This window comes from Callorhinus ursinus, unplaced genomic scaffold (assembly GCF_003265705.2).
Source record: "Callorhinus ursinus isolate GAN/ISIS: 27379988/994484 unplaced genomic scaffold, GSC_fseal_2.0 scaffold19, whole genome shotgun sequence".
Classification (NCBI taxonomy): domain Eukaryota; kingdom Metazoa; phylum Chordata; class Mammalia; order Carnivora; family Otariidae; genus Callorhinus; species Callorhinus ursinus.
In genome coordinates, this window is record NW_027397081.1 from 24,483,224 (window position 1) to 24,502,295 (window position 19,072).

The window sequence follows — 19,072 nt, forward strand, 5'->3', positions numbered from 1 at the left end:
CCACCAAGATTTTATTATTTGCATGATCCTCGGCGCAACTATCCATTCTGGCTCTTAAAATTACAGGAAGAGAAGGAAATAGGAGGCATCCATGCATGCATGTGTACAAACACGTGCGCGTGCACACACACACACACACACACACAAAACGCTGAAGACTTTGGTACAGAACTAGAAGAGGACACTCCATCAGCGGACCACACCCATGGTGCCTGGGGAGAGGGAGGATTTCTTGATCCCTGGTTAAACCATTTATGTAAAAAGGAAGTCCACACGTGAGCACTGACTTCCTCCAACCCTGCAAAGCAGAAAATGAATTAAGGACACTCAGGTGAAATGGGCCTGTCCGTTTTCCCTTAATAACAATGTGATGGTTTTGTTTTGTTTGTTTCATATTCCCTTCTTATTGTTCAGAAAGAAGAGACAGAGTTAAGTAATTGTCCCCCTTCTCTGCCTGTCAATTTCAGTGTGGACTTGGGGATTCCTGCAGCGAAAGAAACAAACTCAACACCTGCCTTCAGGGAGCTGACAATCTAAGGAAGGGAGGCCAGTCTTAGATAGTTAGGTCTACAGATAAGGATGAGAGTTTAAAATCCAAAGCAGGTACTCAAGTGGTCTCCTAGAAGTCCCTTTCAAGAAAAGAAAGGAGAAGGGGCGGCAGGGGGCGGGGGAACGGTGTGAAAAGAAAACAATTTCAAATCACCAGCTGTCCTGAAAAGAACCTCTCTTTAAAGAGCATGACACCGGTGTAGGATGTATTGTCCGACAGAGGAACACCTTCTGTTTTATTTGTGGTTGTTCGGAATAGCGTTCATTCCCTTTGGGAAGGAAGAGGACCCTTCCACCGTATCCCAGGAATAAAAATATTGGGGGAACCTCGCTCATGTACTTCAGTCCCCACCCCTCCCCAAGCCTGTCTTGTTTTCCTAAGCAATGGTCAGGAATGTGCTGGGCGGGGGGCAGCCTGGCCCTCAGCCCTGAGCCCAGGCAGCCCCAGTCACGGTCCCAGGCTGGCCTTTCACCCCAGAGCTCTCCCGGCTGCTCTTATTAAGCAGCAAAATGTTTCAATATGTTGAGCTTTGGGGGAGGGACAGAGAGAAAAATCAGGATATTGTTGAGAAGGAAATAATGAATAACCCTGCCGCCAGTCTTCATACCCCCCACGTGGGGAGATCTGGGTGATAAGTGTGCTTTCTCCAGAAATGGAATCCTAGCAAATGCTTTTGGTCAGAAATTTCCAGAGCCAGTTGAGGGGTGGGGAGTGGGGAGGCGGAGAAGAGGGAGCAGGTACCAAGTTAATTTTCTCAATATCCAGAACCAAAGCAGTCAGGGGTCTGGGTACCCAAGAAAGAACAGACAGGGGAAAGCTTGAGAAACTGAGGTTAATTCTCAGAGGTAACAAAGCTATGGCTTTGTTCTCACAAACTGACACACTCTCTACCCTTACCTGTCACCCCCTGCTTCCCCGTACTTTGCACCCCCCCCCAACACACACACCCAACTTCAGCTACTCTGGTCCTTGCCAAGTGTTCTGGGCAGAAGCCTGGTGCACAGCTCCTGGTTACTGGATACTCAGGAGAAGCAAAGCCATGGAAGGGTGTGGAAACCACCCGCCCAGGAGGGAGCACAGAGGCAACTCATCAGCATTGCAAGGCCCAGCTGTTTTGTGGAGAATGGCCCTGGATTGGGCAACTAAAACAGTGAATGTGGACAGGGACTCAGAAATCTGAGTGAAGAAATGAGTCAGATTCCAAAATTTTATTAAAAAAAACACAAACTGGAGCACCCAGAAACGACTCCTGAGTGAGGGTCTTGTTAAATGTTTTAAAATTGGAACTCCATAATAGGGTTGCTTCTGACATTTGCAAATCTCCTAGCTCTTATAGATGATGCCTGGAAAACGTGGGTCAGAAAAGGACGTATTCTAGGAGAGGTCCAAATAAAGGGAAGAGTCACCTGTAAGTAAGCCGAACTTAAGGGCTTGAAAGAGCCTAGAGGACTTCCATCATATTAAGTCCGAGAAATAATTATTTGCACAGCAACCATTTAAAACTAATCACATAAAAGCAGGTCTGGGTCTCAATGTCTCCTCTTGGCTTTACATTTGTGATATGTATGTGGTTCCCAGTGTTCCTTGACATTTCCTAGCACCACCGTGAGGTTTCTGGAAAAGCAGCGAGGGTCAGATGGGTGGCTGTCTATTAGAACAATTCATCAGACAGCAGCTGAAATATTGATAAGAAAACGGAAATCAAATTAAAAGACGGGAAAAGAGAGAGGAAGAGGGAGTGGGACGAAGAGAGGCGACAGGGAGGAAAGCTGCAGGGCTGCAGGGCACACAGACCAAGGAGTCCTTTCTATACCCCCCCACCCCCCAGCTCAAGCAGGGACTGAGGCTGGCTGGGTGGATACGCTGCAGAGAAAGGCACATTTTGATCCCCGGCAGCCAGCAGGTTTAATTGGGCACCGAGGATCGGGGGACTCTTGGCGCAGAGAACTGGCACTCGGACCTCGAACATCCTGGAGTTGCTGGAGTTCCGCTCCTGCTGGCTGAACAGGAAAGCGTGTCTAAGGTGAGTGTTCGCCTGTGCGGGATCCCTGAGGGAATGCAGGGGGCGGGGAGTGGTGCCTCTCTCGCCCACAGCTGTGTGCTCCAGTTGCAGCTGAGAAATGGGAGGCTTTCTAGGACTTTTTCTTTCTCTCATTCTATCCGGGGAGCTTTCTTTTCTCTCCTCTTTACCCCCCTCCCCTCTCACTTCCCTTGCAAAATTCACTCCAACTTTCAAAGAAAATGGGGGACACTCTCAGCAAGGACCCCGGGAAAGAGGCAGGGAATGGGAATCTAGGAGCCCAAAGGAACATACCTGGTCCCTGAACTCGTGTATGTGTGTTGTGGCTTCAGGAGCCAAAAAGCTGGAATTTGTTAGTGGAGAGAAAAAGTGCTTTATCAGAAACACATTGGCTGCCGGAGAAGCTGCACATTGCCACGTTAAAGATGGCTTAAGAGAAGGAAGGGGAGAGGGGAGAGACAGCCGCTAGACTTGGCAAGGCAGGGAGAGACTCACGCAGAGGCACCTGGCATCCTAGGGTGGTTTTTGCACCCGCCAGTCCAAATTTTCAGACTCAGACACCATCTCCTCTGCCACTAGAAATAAGGCTGCGTCATTCATTGTCTCTGCCGTAAAACTGTTTTCTTTAAGAAGCAGGGGCTCAGGGAAAGGGCCTCCCTAACCCTCCAGAAGCTTCTGCCCAAGTCTTCCTCCCCAAGCCAGTAACAGGGAAGAGGGGGGCAGCTGGACACTGGAGGAGCCGTAGGATCCTAGGGGAACCAGGCAGAAAATCTGTGCCCTGAGGGATGGAGCTTGGCAGCTCCGTAAATATCTGTTCCTTGGGGTCTTGGGCTGCATCCGTGGGGAGACCTACCTCTATCCCCGGCAGCGTTCTCTCTTCTGGCTCCGACGGCCCCGGCCCGGGTGTCGGCAGGTGTGAAGCCACCCAGGCCCGGGGGAAATGGGTGTCTCCGATTGTGGGTAGGGGAGGGTTAAGGGGCTGTGGGAAAGGGACCCAGTGGCGTCAGCTGTCTCTCACCCTTCACCATCTCATAGCCCGAGGTCTGGAGGCAGAGGCGCAGGGCAGATGCCCAGTACCCAACCTTTCAGATCCTCCCTTGCTGGCCCAGGTGGATTCGAGCCTCCCAACTCTCGCGTCCTCTCCCTTTGCGTTCCTCCTTCATCACCTACCCCCACCCCGACTCCCCCCCCCCACCGTCTCACCCGTGTGGTACTGTCGGTGACTGAGGTTTCTCCCACCCAGATTGGTTCTTGGGCCTTCCCGACCCTTCCTCGCCAACCGAGGATGTTTCAGACAGTCCCAGACACATCGTCTTACGTCAAGGTAAGACATGACAGCGTCTTTAAACAGGTAATGCCCCCCCACCCCCACCCCACGCCGCCGCTCTGCCACCCAGGCCTGTGGTCCCTCCATCCCCTTTCCCGGGTCAGCGGGTGGATCTGGAGCCCGGGGAGCTCCCAACCAGATGAGGGTGGCACAGACCCTCGGGAACCCTTGGTTGAGGAGGCACGCTCTCGGGCCGGTACTGTTTGGAAGACTGGAAGTGGGTGAGCCTGGTGAAGGCTGGGCAGGGAACCGAGAGCCAGTGTCCGATCCCAGTGGGTCTTGCGCTCGAGCCACGGGCTCTCAGCAGGTTTCAAGTTAAGGGCCTGCGTGTACTTGGGAGTGTGCATGTGAGCCTGTGGGCGTGTGTGCGCGAGTGTGTGAATGCGACGCACTTCTCCCACCGGTTCGACACCCCGTCGGTCCTCAAGCCCACCTTCCCCGGCCCCACCCGCCCCTCCAAAGCGCAGATTGCTGTATTTGACAACATATAGAACTTTTTTTTTTTCCCACTCACAACAGTTCCCAAGAATGTAAACAAACCGAGGCCGGAACATCTGGGTTACACGTTTAAATGAAAATCCGCCGGCGGGGCGGGGCCGAGGGTGCCCGGGGTAGGGACTCGGCGCGACCTCCCTCCTTCCGGGTAGCAGCCGGGAGCCGGGACTGTCGGAGCCTTCCCTAGTTCCGAGGAGGAGGGGCCCACCGCGCTTCTGCAAACCCATCCGTCAGGTCCCGGCCCCGCCCCCTGCTCCCTGAAACTCCGCCCCCGAGGAGCCCCCCCCACCCCCACCTGCGTGCCCGCGCCGAGCTCCCTCCTGCGTCCGCGAATGCCACCGAAGTGTGGGACCGTCTGCCGGCACGTGGCCACCGCGATGGGGTGCGACTCTCAGGAAGCGCCACTTTTGCGTTCGGCCCTCGTCCCATTTCTCTAAAGGGAAATTTGTTGAGACAGGGTAGCAACCCCCCCATCCCCACCCCCTCCCGAGGTCTAAAAGAGTTTTATAGTCACTTTGGGGAGGCCAGGTCCTGGAGCCTTGGTGCGGGTAAGAGATGTTTAATCTGTAATGAATCAACGAAAAATAAGTGAATCAGTGTATCGACAATCAATCAATAGATGGCTGGACGGAAGGCTCCCAGGAAGTGGCGGAGCGTACACCGGGAGACTAAAGCGCACTGGGGTTCGCGGCGTCCGTTTGTCCGGAGAGGTTAGGCAGGCTGTGACCCCGCCCACCCCGCCACTCCCAGTACCCCGAGCTAAGGGAGCTCTCACTTCCATTCCAGCTCTGCCCCAAAGGCTGCAAGTGGCCCCGGGGTGGGGAGCGGCAGTCTCTCTCCCACCCCCAACCCTCCCCACCCCCACCCCCAACCCTGGTCTGCACACACCCGCGGACCCAAAACCTCGGGATGACGAACCCCAGAGGGGCAAATGGGAGCCCAGGAGACTGACCCAGGCCGAGAGTCAGAGAGAAAGCAAACCGGCCCAGGAGAGCAGAGCGGTCCGGAGTGGGGAGCAGGGAGAGAGAGGCGGCAGTCTAGGAGCCGCGGGCAGCCAAAGGAGCCGCTCGCCGCAGGAGCTCTTTTCAAGGGGGAAAAAAATGGATTTTTCAGCAGCCACAAAGTTTGTATTGTTGCACAAAGGGGTGCATTGATGGCGGCGAAAGGTCTGCGTAGCAGGGACAATCTTGGGTCTGTTCCTCCGGCTCCCTACATCGACCATTTGCCAGAGGGGCACAAACAGTTCCCCGCTGCCAAGCCCCTGCCATTCTGCGTCAGGAACCTCCGAGGTTGTTGACAAACACAGCGCGGGCCCAGGCGCCCAGGCCCGGAGCCTGGAGCCCAGCCGGGCCGCAGCAGCCAAGGGTGCCCACTCCACCCGGCAGCGATCCGGGTTCTGAGAACCCACAGAGTGCTCTGGGAGTTTCCGCAGGGGAGCGCCGAGGGCGGGTCTGAGGCTGGAAAGAGCAAGGGAAAGGGACAGAGGGAACGGGGTGACTCTTTAGGACAATGACATTGCAGTAGGTGAATAATGGTGGTAACATTAAGGTAGCCCTTACCTTTGCCAGGCCCTGTTCTAAACATTGTATTTGTACTAACTTATTTAATATTAATAACAACCCTAGGAGGTAAGCTATTTTGCAGATGAGAAACTGAGGTATTGAGAGGTTGAGGTAACACAGCTTGTAAGGGGTGGGGCCAAAATACAAATGATAAGGGCAAAATTGTGCTGTGAGGCAAGTTCCAGACACTCATTTCAGGCTTACGACAGCCCATCGTGGGTTAGGTCCTACTACAACACCAATGTACAGATTGAGGCACAGAGAGGTTAAGGAACTTGTTCGAGGCCACAGAGCTGGTCCATGCAGAGCGGGAATTCAAACCCTAGGTCCCGACTTGGATGTTCCACTTGCAGATATGGGGAGTCATCCTGCCCCCGCACTGTGCAAATCCCTTGTCAATCCCAGCGCGGGGAGCACAACACGGAAAGCCCCTCGTCCACCCCACGGAGACTGGCTGGGTCCTCCACTTTCCCTCTTTGCGAGTCTTCCAGACTCCTTGCTCCTGCTCCCTCACCTCCTAGCCTGCAGGTTCAGCCCCTGCTGCATTCTGGAGGAGACATCCCCCCCCCCCCCCCCCCCCGCAAACCAGACCAAAGGAGGCTTATAGCCCCAGAATGTTCACAGCGACACGGCTCAGGGGCAGCATCTGGCCGGCAGGTCCTGCAGCGGCGTTTCAAGGACACAGGTCTGTACTTAGAATAAATGCCGTTTGGGGCTGACGGAGATCGGGGAGGCTGAAATGCTCCCGTCCCTGCCCCAGGCCCCCGTCTAGGCGCCACCGCTGGGTGAGAGTCCCGGCACCTGGCTGGTCTCCACCTCTTGTCAGCCTGCGCTCTCTACGCTCTCGGACTCCCTCGGGATTTCCTCGTCGACGCCGCGTGGTCTGGGGACCCGGCCCGAAGCGCCTGGGGCTCGGGGAGCAGAGACCCTCCCCCAGCCGGACCAGCCGACCCCCGGCCCTCCCGCCGCCGCGGCCTCCCACGTAGCGTTTTGAACCCGCTTGGCGCTAAGGCAAGAACGAGCGTGGGGAGCGGGCAGGGCGAGCAGAGGCTCTAAATCTTCCTTCAATCTCTGAGTAGATGAAGTCTGAGAAACAAATTCAAAGCAGGCGCGCCTGCAGAGCCTTCCTGCAGAAATATTCCCCGGCATTCAAGCGCATCCAGGGGCGGCTCGAGCTGCCTTGTTTGGCTAAGGTCAGACGAGACTCGAGTTCTCCAATAAAAATAAATCTCAAATTAATTATGGCCTCGAGCGAGGGGCCAGACACTTGAAGCTGCAGTTGTGCAGTCTGGAGTTTTGGCGCTCGCTCGCCCGTCCCTCCCCCGCGCTCCCGCCTCTCCCCCTACCCCCCATCCCCCCGTTGCCAGCTCGAATACCAGCCGAGGCCGCGCTGGACCCGAGGGGCGGGAGAGGAGGGAGGACGGAGGGGAAAGGATCCGCCCGAGACGCTCGGCCAGGCCTGGCATCTTTCTGGGTTTCAAGTGACGGAGCAGTCCCCGGGGCCGAAGGCACCCCGGGGACCCATCTCCGATTGTCGCGTCCTCCCACCCCCAACCTGGGCTGGGACCAAAGAAGCCCAGGAAGTCGCGTCTGGAAAGTCTTGACCGGGTCAAAAGGGCTGACTTTGAGCGAGCCAAGACACGTTTCACCCTGCCGCACCCCTCCCGGGGGGAAGCAGGACTTCCGCATCTTTGAAAATACTGTCAAGTGCGGACGGTGCGAGGCAAGTCGTCCGACCAAAGTTCCAGCGAAAATGCTTGAAATCCAAATGTTTCCTAAATATTCGCCCTCCGTGTGCATGCTTTCTGTATGTGACCCGAGGCTTAGAAATGTGTCATGAGTTGTTTTGTGGGTCCCCCAATTGGTAGCCTTTGTTTTAAAAGCTGGCCGGGCTTCCTTGGCTGCAAGAGCTCCCCAACTTGAAAGCCAGTTGGGGCTGGTGGAATGGGCGCTGATGGTCGCAGGCACCAGCTCCTGGGCACCAGCCCTGCCCAGTCTGGGAAAGGCAGGCAGGACAGTCTGGTGAGCCAGGAAAGAGGGTGTGTGCAAGTGTGTGGGCTGGGGTAACCATTCCCCAGCTAAGCTAGGAGAAGGGAGAGGGAGAGAGAAAGGGGAGGGAGAGTGGGGAGAAGGAGGGATTGCACCTCCCCAACTCAAAGACAGTTTTCATTTGTAGCAGGCCTTACCACAGGCTCTCTATCAATTTGTCTCAATGCAAACATTCAAAATATTCTCTTTGGCTGCTCGTGAAAACAATGTGAGCTGCCAGGATCAAACCATCTTTCCAGATGTCTGGTGGTAACCACATGAAACAGGGCAGACTTGTTTACTGTTGTGTTTGGTTAGGGCTTTTTCCCCCTTCGGGATTTAAAATAGAAGCAGCAGCAGGAGTTGAGCTTCAAACCCAGAGTTACATAAGTGGGGCAAACTTGCCCACCAGCATGTCAATATGGGGTGAAGGGAGCTTCAAATCCCTCAGAGAGCTGTTGTTCCCAGTTGGGGGAGTTTCTTTCTAGGTGGAGGACCTCGTGAATGACAGGAGCTCCTCACGGAGGGGCTGGTAAATAGCAAAAGGCATGGCGTCAGTGCTAGTCAATGAGTCACAAAGGGGTGACAGTTATGCCAGTGTCACCCTCTCCCCCCATCTTCAAAATTATGAAATTGCCGTAGCTTTGGTTTTCCCAGGAGACACAGAAAGTGCTATTGAGTTCCACAGCTAAAACAGGAGGGCAAGTCCTCATTTTAATGTAGTTTCCCATTGAGCAACTCTCCATGGGAGAGGAAGCTCCTGCTGAAAGGAGTTGGGGGTACTAGAGGTGTGGGGGTGAATGTCCTGATCAGTGCAGCGAAGATAATAATATGCTCTTGGCCCGGCCTCATAGGAGTTGGGAAGAGAAACCTAGCCAATATTTCTGCCATGGAGGTGCCTTCTCCAGCACTAGGAGGAGTGTGGAAGGAAGGGGGAGCATCTGGCTGGTGTGGGGTGGCCATTAACAACCTCAGTGTTTGCCCAGGACCAGGAAGGGGGCCTCCCGGTGGTGGAGTTGAAATCCCTTCTGCCTGAAAGAGGGGCAGTGTGGCTGGGGTGCCGGGTTTCTGGCCAGGTCTGGGTGGGAAGCGGTCTCCCCGCACCCTCCTGAAAGCCCTGTTGTCGTTTGAAGGTCGGCAGAGTCTGGGCTGAAAAGGAAACAATTTGGGGTTTGAAAGGATGTAATTCATTCTTCCTTTCCCTTTAACCTCTTTCCTCTCTGGAAAGCATGTGGAAAAGCTGAAGGGAAGAGGGAGAGGGCAGGCGGCCGGCGGAGGGGAGGAAAGGGTTAAGCCTGATTTCTTTTAATTGAACTCCAGAACTGGTGGCCCCAGGCAAAGGGGGGGGGGGACTGACCCCGCTAGCGGTAACCAGATGTGGCGGTCCCAGGGGAGCCCCGGAGCAGACCCCTGGATTGAGAAGCAGACAGGAGGTGGGGGGGGGGTCGGCCCGTCCCCCATCCCACCCCCACCCCACCCCCACCGCACTCCCCCATAAGCACACCGAGTCTCAATTGCTGGCAGGCTGCACCCGCCACTCCAGGTCTGGTCACGTTCAGACCCGCGTCTGTATTCGAACCCAAAATTGGAGCTGAATTAATGAGACTAATTTCGAGAGGGGGGTGGGAGGAGGGAGGGAGGGAGGCGAGCTAGCTTTCTGGCTCAATTGCTCCAGAAGAAATAAAGAATTGATAAGTCACCTTTTTCGCCGCTGTGGACACCCTTTTGAATTTTTTTTTTTTTTTCTTTCCAATTGACTCGGATCTCCTCTGGATTTTTTTTCCCTCCTTCCCCGGGTGGACTCTTAAATAAAAGTGAAAAAGTCCAAAGCGTGGTCTGGAGAGCGTGGAAAAGGTAACCTGTTTTGGAGGTTGGGGAGAAGGGAGTCAGGCCGAGAGCGCCCGGGGGTGGGGTGGGGGTCCCCTCGCTGCGCCTGGAGTCCTAAGGCTGCCCCAACTGGAGCTTTCGGCGGCACTGCGGGGGAACGGCAGGAGGTCTCCGGATGGCGGGGACCGACAAGGCGGGCCGAGGGCCGGCTGGCCTCCTGGCCGGGTGGGGATGGTGGTCCCGAGCACTGACCCCGGGGGCTCACCCGAGGGGAAGTCTGAGTCTGTGCGGCGATCTTGCGTGCTGCGCTCTGGAGACCTGTGGACCAGCGTGGAGGGAACGTCCTGCGGTAGTGTAGGTTTCTCTGCGCTCGGAGTAGCACTGCATAGGCGGCTCTGGCCGAGCGCCGGGACTTGGGCCATCCGGTCCAGGTAAAGCGCGAGGGGTTTGACCCTAGAAGGCGCGGATAGGTGGCCTAGGGTGCCGCCGGTCCCGGCCCCGGGAGGGCGCCGGGAGCTCTCCAGGAGCAAAGGGCCGAGACGCGCTGTCCGGGGGCGCCCTTCTGCTAACAATGCGCTGGGAGCCTAGTCCGCGCCCCCGACGGTGGGATCCTTCCGAAACCGCCCCGAGTCCGCGTCGACCGGTGAACAGCTCCCAGTCTGCCGCCACTCGGCAGCCCAGGGCCCGAGTGGAAAAATTCCCACTGGATGCATTTTTTTAATGGTTGGTTTGCGTCGGTCTGCGTCCGGATCTTCCTGGGCAGTAGGCTCCAGATTATCCCCAGCCCGAGTAAACTCTCCCCCCCAACCCCCAATAAGTTTGACTCGGGCTGGAAAAAGCATTAATGAACGTATCTGTGGGAAGAAACGGAAAGTGAATGAGTCAGGAGGGCCACCTTCGGCCAAGGGCCCCGGGAAAAGGAAGGAGGCCAGAAAGACATTTGGTTTTGGACTTTTGGGGAAGGTGTTGGGGGTGGGGGTGCAGACTGCGGGAATCAGGGCGCGGGCGCCGGGCGTGGACCCCGGCATTGTTCCCAGCTCGCTCTTATCTCCCAGGAGCAAGTATCCTGTGTGCGCAGCGCATGAATGTATCTGGGCATCTCCGGGTATATTTATATAGCGTGTGTGATGCGAAAAGCAGGACCAGCAGAGGGGAGGAAGAGGGGGTGTGGGGGAAGGGAAGACGAGGGAGAGCAGAGGGGAGAGGAGAGGAGAGCGCGAGACAGACAGAGAGAGAGAGAGAGAGAGAGAGAGAGAGAGAGAGAGAGAGATAGGACTTCCTCCCCGATTCGCAAAGTGAAGTCACTTCCCAAAATTAGCTGAAAAAAAGTTTCATCCGGTTAACTGTCTCTTTTTCGCTCCGCTACAACAACAAACGTGCACAGGGGAGCGAGGGCAGGGCGCTCGTGGGGGGCACGCAGGGAGGGCCCAGGGCGCCAGGGAGGCCGCGCCGGGCTAATCCGAAGGGGCTGCGAGGTCAGGCTGTAACCGGGTCAATGTGTGGAATATTGGGGGGCTCGGCTGCAGACTTGGCCAAATGGACGGGACTATTAAGGTAAGCGATGGGGCAGTGGGCGCGGGAGCGGCGGGGCCGGCCGGGTCGGCGAGGCAGCGGGCAGGCTTGGCGCGGAGCGCCGGGGTCCCGGAAGACGTGGCCAGTCTCCCTTCCTTCCGTGCCCCGGCTTCGCGCCGTCTCCTCCCGCGCTCGGGTGGCGACTCTCATTCGCGGGGGCGACCCTCCGGGCTTACCACAGACAGCGATCTCCCCCGCACCCCTTGTCGCAAAGCCGCGTCCGGCCCCCCACCTACGCGCTGCGGGCCGGGCTGCGGGCGGGGGTCCGCGGGAAACCTAGGGACATCAGGCACGGATCCAAGCCTGGGGCCGGACACCTCCGGATCCACCACTCCCACCCGGCAAGCTGGGCGCCTCGGCCCCGGCGCTGGGCGCTCGCCTGGCGGCCGGCTTCCTCTTACCCGAGGCCGAAGGCGACGGGGGCGGGAGCGGCAGCCGCCACCCGCTTGGGTCCCCCGGCCTGGAGGGCCCTGGGGCGGGCAAATGGATGGGTTGCAGGCGGCTCGGGGTGCAAGTGAGTGTGCTTGGGGGTCGGTCTGAGCTGGCTCCTCGGATGGAGGTCCCTGTTTACATGTCAGCGCGGGCTGGTTTCCCTTCCTCTTGGTGCTTGTGTTGCTGAGCTCTCGGCGCTCCAGAGCGGCCGGCTCCCCGGGACTGACGGGCGGGCCTCTGCGCTCCGCGGCCAGGGGATCTCTCTGCAGCCTCGGTCGGCGCCGCTGCCCCGCGCCCAGCCCCGGCTCTCCGCGCCCAGGCGTGCGCCGGCTCCAGCGCAAGGGCTCCACGGTCCTCCCCAAGAGGGTCCCGCGCCCTGCAGAGCCGCTTCTCCTGCGGTGGCCGGCTCTGAGCCGACGGCCCTGCCAAATCCACCCCTCACCCCACACCTCACGCCTGGCTCTAAGTTGCAAAATGCAGCCCAGAGGGATGGATGAGGGTCTGGGTTTCGTGTTAGACTTCAGGAGTGTTGATTGCCTTCTCCTTCTGGAAGCGGGAAGTGGGGCCCGGAGCCGAGAGGAGGGACACCCCCTAAAGTGACTGACCTTAGAGGACCGAGAGGAATGAATGGGACCTGGAGTCGGCTTCCAGGCTATCCCGCAACACCAAGCCGGAGTCAGTCTGGAAAAACTATTAGGCTGGTGAGGTGGGGAGTGGCAGAACCCGCCATTCCCCAGAACCCAAAGGAATCAACTCCTCGCTCAGGGCTGAGTTAAGAGGAGAGGAAGATGTTGTGCTTGGAGAATTTAGAGATTTTTATCATTTGGGTGGAGTAGTGGTTTTTATTTTCTAAGGTTTTTTTTTCTGAAAGTTTGAAACATGCTGACTGAGGTAAAAGGCACCAACAGAAGGAACTTGAAAATCTGGAGATGAGATAACTGATTGTACTGAGTTAAGGGGAGCCAGTGCGAGTCTGGGTTCATCCAGTTAAAGTGTGTGGGGGGTGAGGAGTGTTCCTATGACGAAGGTGGAGATGGCCACCAGTCATTTATGCCTGTTTCTCCTCACGCTGGTGTGTGCCTGCAAGTGTTTGTGTATCCCTGGTTTGGTAAAAAGGATGCTCCACTCTAGAAAACTCCCCCTCATTAGGACACTTACCACTTACCCAGAGGCAGTCCCTCTGATCCGGAAGGGTGGGAAGATGGCTCCAGGGTCTTGATGTGGACACCCTAAGGAGAAGTGAAGCAATAGCTCCATGATGCTCAGACCTCTAAGGCCCTGAGCAAATGGAGGAAGCTGTGGTCTGTGTACCCAGGATGTGCTAACCTCTTTAGAGACACACACAAGGATTGGCATGGCAGGCAGTGAGAACAGGCTTAGGCGAGGCCCCCCATCCTTCACGCTAAGGATGGAAGTGAAGGTCTTCTTTTTCAGGTGGGTGGTGGGAGCCTCTGAGTCCCCCCAAACCCTCCTCGGGAGCACCTTCGTCTCTCATCCAGGTGATCTGGTTCTGCAGACCCACCCACAGAGCAGTGGCTTCTCAAGTCCTGAGAAGGGACTGCAGTCCCCAAAATGCTGAAGGATTGAGTTGTTAGTGTATACTTCGGTATTTAAGTTGTGTGAAAGCCACACAATTTCCTGTTCCTGTGTGACCTTTGGATCTTGAGGTTCCTAGACCCTATTCCTGCAAGGGTTCAAACACTGTTTGGAAAGGACAGTGGACAAAGGGAGGCCAGTGGATTTCTCGCCTCCATGTGAGAATGCACAGTCCACTGAACCTGTTTGAACTTCAAAATCTTTGTACAAGTGAGACAGTGGGACTAAATTACCTCTACAGCATATCTTTCCAATCTTCTGTTCCTAAAATATCGTGCTTATCTGAACTTCTAAGGACCTATACCTGCATGTCCACGAAATCCAGTTCTATACAGATTGAGGTCTGTAGAAAGAAATCTAGAATGTGTGTTCCCAGCTTGAGTGACCTTGACAAATCATATTTGAGTAATTCTGGAATGTGATTTTTATGCACCTGCATGTTTCTTCCTTGAATATAAGGCATGTCTATATTTCAAAATACGTGGGTCTCCACACTGCGGAGGTATTTGGTCCAGGGTGCCAGGGAAGTCTGGATTGCTTTGCAGAAGCTTTTTATTCTGTGCATAATTTGCACAACTCGTTTTGATTTCAAAATCTTAATCTTGCTGCCCTTGTTATAAGTCCTTCTGTGTCATGTTCTCTCCTCCTTTCCAAGAATGTCTCCTGGGAAGGCTCTGAGCATCACGTTGGGAATACCAAAATTTTCAGGAGCCGTTCCACTCTTCTTTGGCCACAGACAAGTTAACCTGCGATATTAAACAACACCTACCCCACCCCTGCTCCCCACAGTTGATATTATCAGTGTTGAAAATCACGTGATCCTGGTTGCTGCTCAAGAGATGACCTGGTTTCAAAACCTGCATCTTAGTTCTAGGCAGTCTTCCATTGAATCTAGTTACTCCATCTATGAAAGCTTGATTCAATGCACATGGTACCATTAAAGATGGGGAAACAATCAGAGAAGATGCAGACGTGGTGAATGAAATAGGGCCATGCACAGTGGACTCGAAGTCAGAAAGCCTGAGTTCATTCTCAGCTGCTACTCAGTTGCCATGTGCCCTATAGCAAGGCCCTTCAGCCCCTTCAGCTCCTTAAATGTCCGTTTTATCATCTGTAAAATGGGGCCAAAGTACCCCCTTGACAGAAATCACAGTGAGGATTAAATGAAGTCTGGTACCTTAGTGGAATGCACATTCGTTGAATTTCTCCTTGGGGATAGGGGCTTGTGGGGATCAACTGGTCAGAACATTAGATCACAGGTCTGGATGTCCCATAATACATGTTTTATTAATTCAACCAATATTGATTATGTGCCTATTATGTTCCAAGGCTCTGCTTTCTGTGTTGAGAATAAAGCAGGTTATCAAAACCCTGCTAGAACGTATACTCTCGTAGGGGTGGCAGACACCTAAGTAAATAATTCTGTGTCCAGGGCTGATACACCTCCTGAAGAACAAGGAGGCAGGTTATGGGATAAAAGGTGATGTGGTTGTATCAGCCAGGATGCCCAGGGAGGATGCTTCAGGTAAACTCACAATGGAGCAGAGATACTATCGGTCTTCATCCTTTGCCTTGGGAAATAGCAGCACTATACAATCCCCTAAATGATGGGAGAACAAAATCGGGAGGTAGGTGGAGGTCCCCGCTGGGTTCTGTAAGCTGGCAGAGAGTGTGTGTGGCAGACGAGGCCAGGAGGGTAGGTTATGGCAGACTGGACAGTGCTTTCCAGTCAGGAAACTTCCGGATGGTATCTGAGTAGAAACCAGCAGAGTGAGGAACACGGAACAAAGACTCTACATCTGTCCTCAAAAAAGGATGCTGCCTTGACTTTGAAGAGTGAATTGCCTCCCCCCTCCCCGACACCACCTTTTAACCCTCCTATGGCCTGGCATCATGAGAACTCCAGGAAAGACACCACTTTGTCAGTTTCTCTGTCCCCATGACCACATAGAATTGCTTCCCTCAGTTAGTAACCAAATGGTGAATCCTGTTTCCTTGGTGAATAAATCCCACAAAAATCTTCCTTCCACTTCTCCTTCCATTCAAAGTCAAGTTTATAGGTTTGCAACTTGAGAACTTTTGAGATTATTGAGCTCAATATGCTCATTCTGTGGGTAGGGAAACTGAGGCCCAGTTATTTAATGAATGACCTAAGATCACACAGCTAACTACTGACAGAGTCAAGAGGAGAATTCAGGGATCCTAACCCTCGGGCTCGTGTTCTTTCCACCATACCGTGAAGATTTCATTTGTTTTCATTACAATACCATGAATTATAGAATCCTGGAGATTATGTGTGTGTGAGAGAGAGGCAGAGAGAGAGAGAGAAAGACAGAGAGAGATGCCTTTAAAAGAAAAACCATGAGGAATCTGGCACTTTGAACTAAAGACATATCTGTTGTTTAATGAAAAATATATTCCTACCATCCTGAATTATGTCCATACTTAAAAAAAATTCCAAATTCTCAGATAGGATTTTTACATAGCTGTTTTCCAAAATAAATCCTACTTTTCCTATAGACAAACAAGGTCTCTGTTACCAAGAGACAACAAAAAAATACAGGACTTTGCTTAAATAGCCAATAGGTCTCTCTACAGACTGGGGGAAGGTGGGCTGAATTCCTATTTCAGTTCCTCTAATAATTGAATATTTGACGATTTAAGCAAAATACATTCAGTGTATTATAATATAACTTCTAGACCCATCTTTCAGACTGTGTAGTAAGTAGGTCTTAAATAACAACTGCATTAAATAAGATTTCAGATTTCAATGTCAACTTCTGTTTGGAGTTAACCAGTTAACTTGGCATTTGGTTTTAAAAAGTGATTGATTTAAACCAAGTCTATTTTCTAGAATTGTAACATTAGTCTAATGCTAGTATTGAGTTGTCCCAGCAAAAAAAAAAAAAAATTGGGAAAAATTTTATGATGATGAATCACCAGGCAGGATTTCTAATGGACTGTGGCCTTTATCTTACCTCCAACTTCAAAAATATCCTCAAATTGTAAGTCAATACTCAGGCCATCCTATTCATCTCTGAAAGAAGTCTTATTCTATCTGAAGCTTGATAGACAGGTTTTCAGATTAGGGACCAACTGTCTAGGGTGAGAATTTGCAAATCTACTATTTTCATTCATTTTAGACAATTAGCTACATTATGTAGGTCTAGAATAATGTTTTTGTTTTGTTTTGTTTTAAATAACATGACTTTCTTTTTTTTGGCCTGTAGTTAAAACAGTCTTTCTATCTTTGGCTTGTTGTTTTGTGACAAATTGAGAAGGCTAAAGGACACTGGTCACTACGTACACACACACACACACACACACACACACTCACAATCTCACAAAATCATCAACCAGAATAACAGCTTTTCTAGTAACCTCAGATCTGTGCAGGTGTATTTTCCTTGCAGAAGACTATACTCTGCTTCATTTTCTGTTGCTTTAATGATTTATATCTATAGTGCTCATCCCATTCATGAATCAGTTCATCGGTGGGATGGTACTACTAAGTGATGTCACTGATTCTTCTACTGACCTCCTAGACCCAACAGAGGTAGCCTATGTACTCTGAGGTGTTTGCCAGAGGCAATGGGTGGGGTTTTGTTTATCCCCATATTGTCACCCTGAGTGCCAATATCGTGGAAGTCTGACAGGATTAGACAGTCCCTATTCTGTGTGAAGCTGGTTGGCTCTGTGGGGATCTACAACCTTAGCCTCTTTGGCATCATAAACGGATGCCAGCCATATTAACACAAGTCAGCAACCTTGCAAATCAGTAAGGTCTTTTGCATGACTGTAATTCAGGGTCAAGATAAATGCTAGTGGTATAAGAACTGCTGTTCTGGAGACAGAGCAGGAGGATAAGCCGGGTGTATGCACCGCTGAATGCACTAAGTGTTCCGCTAGCCACAAGGAAGGAAAGAGCAATTTCAACTGGAGACACATAGAAAGACCTAACACCAATAGTTATTTATATGGTCCCTTCTATTTACAAAGCACTTTTGCATAAACCCTCATCATTAATCCTCACAACAGCCCCGTGGGAGATAATACTATCTCGTCTCTCCCTCCGTTTTGGATGAGAGAAGTTAAAGTTCAGGGAGGTTAGGTAAGTTATCTAAGATGACAGCTGATCGAAGACAGAGTTGGGTTTTGAGCCCGGGGTTTCTGATTCCAGAATACTTGCTTTTTCTATACACACAGCCCCTTGGCATAGGTGTGACCTGGACCTTGGCTATGAAGGATGGGCAGGACTTGAACAAGAAGATAGGGTTCAGGGGCTTTCTCAGAAATCAGAATACTTTGGTGAGGTGGTGGGTGGAGGGATGCATATGAAGGAAAAAATAGGAGTGGAAAGATTGGATGGAATTGGATTCTGGAGGACCTTCAATACCATGACAAAGAATTGAGGTCTAGATAGGAGGAATCACAAAGGATGACCAACACGGCTGTACAAATCTCTTAGGAATGGCACCCTTCTTGTCCGAACCCAACTCCTTAGGAAATTGAGAAAGGAGTGACTCCATCACTGTCACAGTCCACAAGAAGTGAATAGTCGACAGGATTCGACTGCCAGTGATAGGCTCAAGCAACCAGACTATGCTCTCAGCTGTCTTTAAAGATACCTGTTTATTAAATATGGAGTCAGGGGAAGGAGGAGAAACTCTATTTCACCAGAGCTCATAAAAATGTGATTTTTCCCTTCACTCATTTAAATGTGTCCTCTTTCTCTGTGTTCTAGAGATTACACCACAAGCCATCATTTCAATTGGGCAGTATCCTGGGGTACAACTTTAGTTCCTTTTGAGAATGAGTCAGCAGATAGTAATTGAGAAGAGACAAAAGGAAAGGTTGTTTCCCTGAGACTCAAATCAAATTTCGATAGAAAGTCAAACAGGCCTGACAGACTTTCCTAGTTCAGGTGTGCCCAATCACCTCTTGCTGAAATTTCACCCAAGCACACCAGAAACTCAGTTATCACCACCATTCCAAACAGGATCAGAGATTAAGTGTTCAGATGCATTTCCAGATCACTCAGTCCCACTTTACAGCAGCTTCCGAGTCACTTATACCTACAAAAATGAACCAGAATGCCGACATATTTAAGATAGTTCCCATCTTTGGGAAACAAGGTACTTGCCATTTAGTTCATGATCAAAGTCCCAGAGTATGTACATTTTTCAAGTTACCTCCTAGAGAATGTAGACTGGAAAACTGAAATGTTTTTGCAAGAGCAGGGCCCATTTAGTCAGACAGTGCTATGTGTCCAAGGTAATGAAAGACCTATGTCACATCGCAGTGCACACATGCAGGAGGCCAGAATTACAGGTGCCATGGGAGCTCTAACCCTGCGTTTCTAGACACGTGTGGGTTTCACCATCTCCTAGAATCTAACAATCCAGTAGCAGAGTTGTTGGGTCTGGTTATATGGGTATTCATTGATTTTAGGTGTGAAGGAGTCTGAGAATGAACAGTTTTGTACTATTGTTCATGTAGCAGAAATGTGACAACAGTTATTATAAAATTACTCAGCTTTCGAGTTGTTTTTAAGTTAACGCTGTTACCATCTGGGTAAATGCATACAGTTAAATCTAAATTCTTATGCTTAAAGAGTCATTTTGCCTTTAGGCATTCATCACTTAATTCATACTCATTCATTT

General features: G+C 52.3%; 2 protein-coding genes and 1 long non-coding RNA gene across 7 annotated transcripts in view; 2 read left to right on the forward strand and 1 right to left on the reverse strand.

The window, feature by feature from the left end:
• Window positions 1–2,260: 2,260 nt before the first annotated feature.
• On the forward strand, window positions 2,261–4,690 carry LOC141374550 (uncharacterized). The gene is made up of 3 exons (XR_012381553.1): window positions 2,261–2,573; window positions 3,814–3,894; window positions 4,417–4,690. It is a non-coding gene; the product is annotated as an uncharacterized lncRNA (long non-coding RNA).
• Window positions 3,161–12,588, reverse strand: LOC112840607 (uncharacterized). Of its 3 annotated transcripts, XM_025894033.2 has the most exons (7): window positions 11,783–12,588; window positions 10,075–10,663; window positions 9,683–9,841; window positions 8,953–9,131; window positions 4,907–4,956; window positions 4,688–4,825; window positions 3,161–3,549 (listed from the first exon to the last, which is right to left on the reverse strand). In XM_025894033.2, the coding sequence occupies exons 2-7, from the start codon at window positions 10,229–10,231 to the stop codon at window positions 3,426–3,428; spliced, it is 807 nt and encodes a 268-aa protein (XP_025749818.2). In that variant the 5' UTR covers window positions 10,232–10,663; window positions 11,783–12,588; the 3' UTR covers window positions 3,161–3,425. The 3 variants fall into 3 exon arrangements, with proteins under 3 accessions (XP_025749818.2, XP_073760067.1, XP_025749820.1); XM_073903966.1 differs by lacking the exon at window positions 11,783–12,588 and having other exon boundaries at window positions 10,075–10,977; XM_025894035.2 differs by lacking the exons at window positions 3,161–3,549; window positions 4,688–4,825; window positions 4,907–4,956 and adding an exon at window positions 5,274–5,849.
• Window positions 11,225–19,072, forward strand: part of FLI1 (Fli-1 proto-oncogene, ETS transcription factor) — a 113,801-nt gene continuing 105,953 nt past the window's right edge. For 2 of the 3 annotated variants that reach the window (XM_025894029.2, XM_073903965.1), the window contains exon 1: window positions 11,225–11,363. In XM_025894029.2, coding sequence (XP_025749814.1) covers window positions 11,346–11,363 — 18 coding nt within the window. In that variant the 5' untranslated portion in view covers window positions 11,225–11,345. The remainder of the gene's footprint in view (window positions 11,364–19,072) is intronic. The other variant, XM_025894031.2, reaches the window with a different exon arrangement.

Bases quoted from the DNA above. Each gene is read 5' to 3' on its own strand.
- LOC112840607 (XM_025894033.2), bottom strand. From the start codon at position 10,231: ATGGCCCAAGTCCCGGCGCTCGGCCAGAGCCGCCTATGCAGTGCTACT. The intron at 9,132-9,682 runs GTGACTTATCAA...TTTCCTTTTCAG, and splicing joins TGTCCACAGCGGCGAAAAAG to CCCAGACTCTGCCGACCTTC. The intron at 3,550-4,687 runs GTGGGGGTGGGG...CCTTTCCCACAG, and splicing joins AGCTCGGCGCGGGCACGCAG to CCCCTTAACCCTCCCCTACC.